Here is a 10,610-nt window from a genome sequence, read left to right as displayed (position 1 = left end):
TTGTTTTGTTAGGTTTTGTTTTAAATGTATTTTGTTTGTATAACTTTGTTTATTCTTTTATTACACTAGGTCCAAACCAAATAAATAAAACCAAACTATTTTATTCTTGCTTGTATGCACATGTTTCCTATTGTCCCACTGATTGTTGTTGTTAGTTGTTTTGTTTTTTTTTACGAAAAAAAAAACTATTTGAAATAAATGAATAACATAACGAGCAGGATTTTTTAAAAACTTTCCTCAGATTTAGAAGTTTTTATACAATAAGACTAAAGTGGCTTTAAGCGTTTTCGGAAAGTTCAGACGACGATGAAATGACTTTGTAATTCTAATGGGTTCATTCACAACAATTAATTTGTTGATTAAGTTATTGATTACAAGTAGTTAAAGTGAAACGTACTCAATTCGCCATGTGGCCTGCATCTTTTCTATTATAAAGTCTTAGATAAATTAAGAGTCAAAGCATGTTATGAAAAGAAAAATGTATAACAATAGCATGTGTGGATTTTTTGTTTGTTTGTTACAATATATTTGCTTGTGTATATTAACGCGTGATCACCATACTATAAAAACTTAAAGATTTGTAATAATATAATATTTCATTGCATATTCTGCAATATTTAATCTTCACCTTTTTCATATTATTGATATCCTGCATTAGCAAAGAATCGCATTGATATATTCTGGTTTAGGAGCCTCATGTAGCCAATGAGAGTCCTCTCCACGCCTCCCTCTCTGTTCTGGGCGAAATATTTGACGTGGCAAGAAGTCCGGTAGTGACACAGCTGCTCGTCATCGCCTCTCCTCCTCCTCGGCTCCGTGATATTCAAACCTCCGCAGGTAAACCACCCGTCAGACAGAGGAACCCGCTGCTGCTCACGGCGGCCTGTCCCGGGAGAAGAAGAATGTGGCTGATCGTGCTGGCCTCCTTCCTTCACTGCGCCTCGGCCTATGATGTAGATCTGCAGAAGCTGGACGGGCTGGCCAAAGCCAGGGTGGAGGTACAGAAAGCCCTCTGCACAGAGGGAGGAAGCAGCATAAAGCAGTTGTTTAATAGCGACTGAAAACAGAGCGGGTCTCATGAATCGGTTTTGTTACGTGTTTTGTGTTTTTTTCAAAGCGCATGCGTCAGAATGTCGTTTAGACGAGTACTTTCAGGAAATCTGATAATTGTGGATATTGTGGCGAAGTTAGAAACAAAGGCAGTGTCTCATGTTTAATCTATGCAAATGACTGTAAAATGTGAAATAGTTTGACTTCCCAGTTGTTACGTGGAGCGTGAGATTTTTCTCAGGGTACATAATGGCATGTGATGAACAAAAGCTTATGAAAGTAAAGTATTTTCACCCAGAGGATGTCACATTATCACCAACCTGCCAGCTTCAGAGACAAAAGACATGATCTGATACTACTGTTGTCTTGGTCACATTTTACCTCATACCTTTGGCTCAGATATCCAACAAAAATAGGCCAGACAGCCTCACTGAATCTGAGTGCTGAACAAAAGGTAAAGCTGCACTGATTCCAAACCCTGCTGGCAGAGAAGGTCTATCAAGGTGTTTTTTTTCCTTCTAGATTAAAAAAAAAGAGAGAGAGAAAAAAAAAAAGCAGTGACACATTTAAGCTACCAGTTTCCATTGTTAAGAAACAACATGTCTCACTTGCTCCACACAAGTGCTGTTTGAGTTTTTTCTTCAATCAAATTTGTCTCTTTGCAGACATGTGGTGGATGACAACTGAATAGACTCAGAGAGGTAAGTTGTGTTGTTGAAATACTACATAGCTAGAGGCAGCAGAAAGTAGATCCCTACTTAAAAATCTTCTGAGAGAAATGGTTCACATTTTACAACCTGGGTTTCAGATAATCCCAACACATCTGTTTTAGAATAACACACACACACACACACACACACACACACATTAATTCTCACCTCTGTCTGCAGGTCAAAGCCTTTGTGATGCAGGATATTCCTCTTTAGTATCCTTTCACTCAACTTGAGCACTGAAAGCATGCTCATTGTTTTAAGTCTAAAAGGCCTTGACTGATCCCACCACAGCCATAACCTGGTGATGAAGCACATTCCTGGGGCTGATCCTGAGCTTGTCCTCCTGAACCACTACTATGAAGAACTAGATGTAAGTGTCATACATTTTTAATAACTGTTAATGATTGGAAATTGTGTATTCAAGCAGTTACAGTGGTTCTAAACGTCCACACACTCCTGCTAAAATGGCAGGGTTTTGCAATATAAAAAAGATAAACCATTTAATTGTTTTTTGGGGTTTGAAGTCAGAATAAGGCTCATATAGACCAGTGAAAAATATTTGACACAAATCATCAAATTATACAGCATAAAGTAACTGGTAGCACGACTATTCACTTTCTTTTAAAGTGGCTGACCTAATTCGATAGAGGTCCAGTCAACTGGTCCCATAATGAGTGGAATGGAGAACACCTGAGGATAGTGACTGTGTCTCAAGTGATTGTAGTATAAATACACACCTGTGTGGTGGTTAATTACTATTCCTGGCTACAATCACAGCATGCAGACCAAATAACACTAGAACCAAATCAGAGAAAATGTTGAGAGATTCTGCAGAAAACAACTGTAGCCCAGTCAAAGCTTTATGTCAGAGTGGCAATGAGAAAGCCAGTGGAGAAGAAAACCCATATCAAGGTTCAATAAGAGTTTAACAAAAAGCACGTGGGATTCTAAGGTGAAGTGGAAGAAAGTTCTTTGTTCTGATGAGACTGAAACGGAGCATTTTACATCAGACAAGACACCAAAAACTGAACACCACCACAAGCACACCATCCCCACCGGGAAGCACTGGGGTGGCAGCATTATGCTGTGAGGATGCTAATCTGCAGCAGGTCAGGGAAGGCTTATGAAGGCAGGAGGTAAAATGAATTAAATGGAAATCCCAGAGGACAATTTGTTTTCATCTGCAAGAGAACTACAGCTTTAGAGAACATTTGATTCCAGAAAGACGGCGACTCCAAGCATCCAGGTGAATCAACGCAGAAATGGTTTGAAGACAAGAAGGTGGATGTTCTGGATTGGCCTAGTCAAAGACCAGATGTCAATCTCATATAATTTGTGATTGTTCATAGCTGATCCTCAGCCATCTGTCAGAGCTGGAACAGTTTTCTAAGTAAGAAAGGACTAGAAATAGAGTGCACAGATGTGCACCCTGACATCTATCCACCCAGAATCTGTGCTCTGATTTCAGCCAAAGGTGCATCTACTAAATACTGACTTGAAGGAGGTGAACAGCTATGCAATCTTTTATTTCATGTTACATATTTTTATTTAACTATTACTTTGTTGAAACCAGTTTTCACTTTGAATTTAAAAAAAAAATCTTTATTTGTATTTTTTTTTTTTTTTGTCAAAGCCATATTTTGTTGATCATAATCAATTTGTAAAAGGGTAAGACATTAAAGGGGCTGGATACATTTTTAAAGGCCCTGTAAATCGTAATCATATCAGACTTTCTAAACTCTTCTTCATCTTAGTAAGTAAAATGTTGTTTCTATCTTAGCATTGTCATTATTGTCTTCGTTGTGTTTTTAAAAAGCCGTTGATCCCTAATGGATGTGAACAGATTACAGCTGCTAATTTCCCAGGAGTCGACCAAACCACTGGGCTTAGACAAACAAACTAACCAGTGACTCCAAAGAGAGCCTAGAAATAAATGTATCTACAAGCAGCTCCTGCAGCTGTGAGTGTTCAAAATATTGCACTCAAATAAAACCCTCACATGCAAGAAAGTCCCCAGAGAGGCAGATGTTTTGGAGGAAAGCGGCAAAGAGAATGGAAACTTCATGTCGTTATTATTTATCATGCATTATCCAAGTGGGTGCCATTTATCTATGAGAGCAGTTAAACCAGATAAAATATTAACACAAGGATTCTCAGGCATAGTCGCAATAAAGGCACCGGGCAAGGACAGAAATCTGGATTAAACCAAAAACAAACAGTCTTATCTGTAAAGGTTGAAATATTCTGGACTCTGATTACACAGAGCGTGGCAAAACATCTTATTTTCCATGATCACCCACAGTCTGAAGATCTGAAATGTGACAAAATTAGATTTTTAAAGGACTTTTCATTACAGTATTTAGCTTAGAATAGTTTTTTGTGTGCAGTTTTATGATAAATAGAATTTTTGCTTAGCATCAGCTATAAATCATCATAACTAATAAAAAAAAGAAACATCAATGTTTTTTCTGTTCTCTTTTTTTGTGATGCACCTGTGCATCTCAGTGTAGGTCAGATGTGAATTTGATATGTTGGAAAAGGAAGTAACCTTATTGAGATCTATTTACTCTCTTCCTCACATTAGTGAAAGTTTAAGGTCTGAATGAGGTTTTAAGACGCGCTCGGCCTCAGCTGAATGCTGCAGCCAATATTCTCATTAAGCAGAAATTGGAGCAAACGAAGCATTAATTTGGAGTCAGGATAATAGTCCTATTTTGGTGTGAACCAGCTCCTCCGGGTGAATTGTGGCTCTTCAGATCGAGCTACAGTTCCCATTTGCTTGTTGAACACTTCCTCAGGATGTTTACAGGAGCTTCCTCACTGTGTCACATTTGGTTAAAACTGAACTGAATGGTTCAAATGCCGGCTGCAGATTTGAAGAGATTAGACAACATGATGAAAAATGTGTTACTGCGTTAGGAGTAAGAGGCTGCCCCTGTTAATACAATATTTAATAAAAATATCAAACGCACTGCCCTAATATACAGTTGTTGAAAAAAAAATAGGACACATAGATATTCAGTTTTTTAATCTAAGTGTTCACATATCTGTTTTTGTACTGGAAAAGTCAATTACTTGCAGAGAAGACAAAGACTAACTTTGTTTTACTTAAAAAGACAAATGTATTTTCTAGCTGAGGGCAAAGGTTAGGATACGCCCCCTTCTGCTGCTGCTTGGCTGAAGTAACTTCAGTGTTCTGGTAATAATCCACCAATCCCTGATGCTGGTCAGGATGGATGTTGGTGTGTTTCTTGCACGAGCAGCCAGTTTTAAGTCGCTTGGCAGCATCTAGATGAGTTATCGCCAAACATGTCCTCTTTTTCTTGTGTCCAGATAATTCAGATAAACGAGAATTCCTGTTTTTTTCTGAGAATCTATAATCCGGGCCTACATGCGTTTCTTAGAGAGAAAACAATTACTTTTCGAACACCTCCCACAAAGGTTAAACTTGCGCATTGTACAAAAATGTCCCTTCATATGAGCCGTACCAGCTGTGCGCTGTAGGTCCTGTGATTGTGGAGGATTTGTATCTTGTGGTCTGCTTTCAGGATGAACTTGTTTGGCCGGCCACATTTGCATTTTGGCAGTTTACTAATTAGACTCATGAGCTGCAAAAAAAAAATCTGATGTTTTGATCTTCACTCACATCAACGGTCAGGACACAGGGCAAAGCTCTGCTAAAATGCTGAGTAGTGGTGCTCTTTTCTTCAGTTTTTGTGTATTTATATCACTTGAATTTTTTCCAGTACTGGTAAAATTTCTATTAAATATCATTGCATCAGTGTCAGAAGAACACTGGCTGTCATTCGGTGTCCTAATTTTTTTTTTTCATAAGACGACATGTTGGTTCTCGACAGAGTATTACGTCTGGATGTCAAATAATCATTGAACCAATATGTTCTCGTCACAGCGGATAGCTCTGACTGACATGACCCGCTCTGAGATCAACGAGCTGCTGGAGAAACTGGGTTTCTACAAGAAAGCTCAACCAGAAGACGAGGTGCCGGAGGAGTTCCGCTTCGCTCCCGCCAAAGACAGCCCGTTCAAAGACGAGCGCCCGTTCAAATCATCCATGTCCACTGTAGATACAGAGAACGCCTCCTCAGAGTCTAATCCAGAGGTCAAGCACACCGACCTATAACCGCCAAGAACTGGCAAAAATAGAAACGGTCCCTCTGGGCCGCTCCACAACCAGCAGATTATCATAGTTCGCTCATGAGGAAAAACAAGGGAAACAACCACACAGGCTCTTTTCTAGTCGAGACATTTTTTTCTACCCCCTTTTTTTTTTTTTTTTAGAACATAACTATAAATGTAGTTTTGTACTGGAAGTGTTTTATGTTCAATCATCTCTTTACTGTCCCCTTCATCTCCATGTCATTTGAGTCATTTCGTGCTTCCTCCCACCTGCTGTGAAACCGAATGAAGCCTCAGGTGAAAAGTCGTCCGACCGACCGGCCTGAGGCTGATGCTGCTTATTCTTGGTGGGCTTGGTGGACACACGTAAATACTCAAGTGGAAAAGTTGTTATTGAAATAAAAAATAAAAATTGCCTTTAATAATTTGTGTAAAAGTTTCCACACATTTTTCAGGTCAAACTTCAGTCCTCCTCAGTTTAAGTTCAGCCCACATTTATGACAGGCTTGATGGTACCTTAAGAACTTCTTCATATCACAAGCTTGGATGTATTTTGTTGGGATTTTATTGAGTAGACTGTCAAAAAACAGCACATACCTGAAATGGTTTAAATTACTTTTAACATGGAATCTGAGGGGGGGGTGGGGGGAAGATCTATGCAAAATAACTGATAATGGAAGTTTGGGACTATAAGACAAAGAATTAGAATTAAAAATATTTATACTTTTCCATATTACTCCAGCTACAGACAGAGCTGAGATATCAGCGAAAAAGATAAAGCAATCACCTTCATACAAACGTCATTTCTCAAATTGGTTTAATTGGTAATTTACATTTTACTGCAGTGCACAGAAAATATGAAATTATACAATGTGTTCAAGCTCTTATATATACAAACACACTCAATGCTCACTGCTTTTTGTGGAGTTTTTTTTTCACCAAAAAAAGTCTGAAAACAAATTTTCATAATTTTCTCTTAAAAGAACCTTAAAATAAAAATCCTCATTACAAATCTTCTCTTATGTAAAGTTTTCAGCATTAGTGCCCACACTGGGCAGAGAAGCAAGTCCAGGTTATAACAGAAAAAAAAAACAAAAAAAAAACTTCAGCTTATTAAAATACTTAAGATAACTGCCTAATGGCTTCAAGCACGAACTAAAACACCGGCATTAAAACCAGTTTGAGCATAAATAAACTCTAAATCGACAGACTTGAGCAGGAAGTCGTCGTCAACAGTGTGGTCGTTTTTCTTTAAATACGCCATCAGAAATGATTTCAATCAGCTCCAACTTCCCCATTTTAATGTTTTCAGAACGACAACTTTATCAGCAGCTCTGTGCAGGAAGGTTTTTTTTGTTTTGTTTTTTAGCACAAGATTCCTTTGACAATGATGAATTCATTTAAATAAACAAAAATGAACATTTGTTAATTAAAACTCGTTATGCTTATCAGCTAAAAAATAATTTAAAATAATTAAAGCAACCAGAGTTTGGTTAGAAATGGAGGGGGGGGGAGTACCAGGACAGAAAGAAAACGATATTGCTGCTTCAGTGGATTTACCAGCAGAAAAAAATATGGGTATAGTTATATTAAAAGAGGAGAAATCATATAAACAATTCTTTTTTTGTGGGGGTGTGAGAGTGTTAACGCCAGCGAAATTACAGCTGAAATCTGCAATGAGCTCAGCTTAAACACAGAAAATAATAAAATTAAAGACCTTGGAAGATTTTTAACATGTAGGCGCCCTCTCTCTGCTAAAGAGGTAGACTTTGTGTCAGCAAAGATTGTTTTAAGAATCAACAGTGAAGCATTGCAAACACATGTTAGAAGCAAAAGGAGGCAAACACACAGAAACTCCCCGACATGTTCACCAGGGATGTGAAGGACCGCTGGCCACAGGTCAGAGGTCGCAGGGGCGGCCCATGGACATCTCGTATCTGCGGAGGTGGTTCACCAGAGACTGCACGTAGGTGAAGACGCATTTGGAGTCCGGTTTGTTACCCATGATCATCATGTCCTCCACTTCCAGCAAAGGCATGCAGTTCGCGTAGGTCCTGAAAGAGACAGACGGGTCAAGACGAGGCTGGACGCGAGACTGAACTGAAGAGGGCGGGCGACCCGTTTCCTCAACTACATGTTTCGTCATGTTTACTGCATAACGGTTCCTACACAGGCTTGAAGGAAATCTTGAAAAGTTTGGGATTTTATTATTTTCCAAGTCTGGATATGAACAGGTACATCTAAATAAATTAAAATGTTATGTATTTAAGTCATTCTCAGTTCAAAATGTGAAACTGATCTACAGAATCTTACTGATTTAATCAGGGAAGCAAATATACATGTATATTAAGCATTTACTTTTTATTTCAATCATTCTCATACTGCCTCCAGTTTGCAACTAATATAAAGAGAAAAAAATTGCTAAAGAATCTGTATTTGGTGTAGGGAAATCTAGCACAGCTATATTCTTTAAAAAAAACTGATATAAGTTGATACAGATGCTACTGTACTGAAACAAAAGCAAAGTTCAGGGGCTGAGATACTCTAACCAAACTGGGTCATCGTTTCATACTAAAATGTCCAGAATGTTATAAAAACAGCTGGAAACATCTAGAAATTCAACACCAGAACATTTTTTTAAAATGAAAAAAGTATGAAAACCCTGTTTATTCTCAAGTATTTCTTATAACCACCTAAACTATTTGTTATTATGTGCAACACTTTAAAAGGTCCCAATAAGTAATATTTAGTAAGGCCTTTCATGAGTGCTTGCACAAAGTGACCACAAGGTGGCGTTCGACTCCGCAAATCTTTGGACATGTCACAGCAGAAAGCAAAGAATATCGGAAACATAAACAACAAATCTCTCTCAAGAGAGAAGAAATGTCAACATGAGGCATGTTTTCCTATTTAAGGATCTACAGACACATTGCTGTGTGTTTCAAGTTAAAGCATCTTTAAAAGGCTTTATAAGTGAAGAGGATAAACACTTGTAATCTTGAACTCGATCAGATGAGGAGCGGGACAACAAAGCTCTTCTCTCTGCTTTGTTTCTCAACTTAGACAGCAATACAGCAGCTCCTTTTAAAGTGCTGCAGTCGGCCCTGGCTCTCTGCCGGGCCGAAGACACACAGCGCAGAGATGCACACATTCACATATGCCATGTTTGGTGCTTTGGACCACAGAAGCTTTAAATTAGCATGACAGACCAAATGTAAAAAGCAGACATTAATGTTTATCTATTCATCGTTTTGCTCTACACTGGTCATTTTTTGCATCCCTTGAAGTTTTCCACATTATGCTACAACCACAAACTACAATTCACCGTGTTGGGTTTTACTGGTATACACAGAGAAGATGTAGCATCGTTGCTAAATGGAGGAAAAGTGATTAAATGCAATTGGATTTCACTGAAATTACAGCTGCAAGTCTTTTGGTGTTGGCAGTACGATGGCGTTAGAGACCGCTCAGCCCTGTAGACTGAATAAGTTCAAAACAAAAATCTGACTGCAAAATAATTGTGTTTTTCTACTGATAAATTTTAAAATTAGAATCCCTGTGATTCTGTGTTTTATATTCTTTATAATTGTCCCTGCTGAAAACAGTTAACCTCACAGAATGACACAAACACTGCAATGTCTCCTGTGTTTCTATCAAAACAGTTCTTTCTATAATGTGTTGATTTAAATTCGATGTAGCTGAAATCATCACCGGTGGCCTCTTGCGGACTTTGATAACTGAATCCATTTTGTTAATGCTGGATTTCATTTAGGGGCATCAGAGTAAAAAGGACTGAAAACAAATGCAGAACACCCCTTAGCGAGTTTTGTAAAGATCTCGCAGTTAAACGCTCTTGTGCTGGTTGTCATATGTTGAAGCTTGTCGTCGTTATGTGGCAAAACGTGAAAAAATTCAAGGGATGTGAATACTTTGCAAACCATTACAAGTCAGAACCAAAGCCAGGCCCCCTCAGAAGCTCGTCCCCCCGTCTCACCATAGCTTTAGTTTTAGTTGAGGAGCAACTCTAGGAGGAATTTTTGGTTTTAACCAGGCCCTTCGTCACCAGGCCCCTGTAGAACTCCTGCAGGTACGTGTACACACACTTCCAATCCGGCTCGCGCATCTTCACCATGTCGTCCACATCCAACAGCTGGGGGCAGTCCACTAGTTTCCTGCGCCCGCGCCCGAAGGTGAGGGTTGTCAGAGGGAGAAGAGGAACGCAGGGGAAGCGGAGGACAGAGGACAGGAAGTGCAGAGGATGAAGGACAGATGCAGAGAGAAAAAAAAAACAGAGGGAGGGAAAAAAAAACAGAGCAGTGAGCAGCCAAAAAAACAAAAGATTCAGTGAAAGAACGAAGAGACAAAAAAAAAAGAAACACAAAAATAAACATTACGTTCAGTGTTGATAAATACATCCATGAGTCAACATGCTTCATGAACTTTGCAACGTCCAACATGTGGCGTACACACACAGGACAAAACACAGTGTCAAATGAGCATCAGCTGATGCCCATGCAGCTTTTGAGTGTGTTGTTTTTTTCTGTGGTTAACTTTTTATGAGGCATGAGCTGAGAACGGCTAAACGAGGCACACAGAGTTACGTTTCCAAAGCTTAAAAATGTTTTCGTCGCATCATTCTAAACGGTTTAGAGGCATTATTAATGTTGGAGTGACCAGCTGCTCCTTGGCAACAGTAAAAAAAAATAAAAA

The 10,610-nt window shown here is 38.9% G+C and overlaps 2 protein-coding genes across 8 annotated transcripts in view; one reads left to right on the top strand and one right to left on the bottom strand.

The window, feature by feature from the left end:
* Nucleotides 1–614: 614 nt before the first annotated feature.
* selenom (selenoprotein M) lies at nucleotides 615–6,064 on the top strand. Its single transcript, XM_008418594.2, has 5 exons — nucleotides 615–998; nucleotides 1,716–1,751; nucleotides 1,941–1,975; nucleotides 2,055–2,133; nucleotides 5,674–6,064. Exons 1-5 carry the CDS (start codon nucleotides 903–905, stop codon nucleotides 5,902–5,904), a joined length of 477 nt encoding a protein of 158 aa, XP_008416816.2. The 5' UTR covers nucleotides 615–902; the 3' UTR covers nucleotides 5,905–6,064.
* Nucleotides 6,065–6,700: 636 nt separating this feature from the next.
* smtnb (smoothelin b) overlaps nucleotides 6,701–10,610 on the bottom strand; it is a 52,543-nt gene continuing 48,633 nt past the window's right edge. For 4 of the 7 annotated variants that reach the window (XM_008418593.2, XM_017306709.1, XM_017306710.1 and 1 more), the window contains one exon: nucleotides 6,701–7,954. In XM_008418593.2, coding sequence (XP_008416815.1) covers nucleotides 7,801–7,954 — 154 coding nt within the window. In that variant the 3' untranslated portion in view covers nucleotides 6,701–7,800. Of the gene's footprint in view, nucleotides 7,955–9,894; nucleotides 10,073–10,610 lie in introns of all 7 variants that reach the window. The other 3 variants (XM_017306707.1, XM_017306708.1, XM_017306713.1) reach the window with 1 other exon arrangement.

This window comes from Poecilia reticulata, linkage group LG9, assembly GCF_000633615.1.
Source record: "Poecilia reticulata strain Guanapo linkage group LG9, Guppy_female_1.0+MT, whole genome shotgun sequence".
NCBI classification, from domain to species: Eukaryota; Metazoa; Chordata; class Actinopteri; order Cyprinodontiformes; family Poeciliidae; genus Poecilia; species Poecilia reticulata.
Note: the sequence above shows the minus strand (reverse complement) of the source record. Positions and strands in the feature narration are given on the sequence as shown.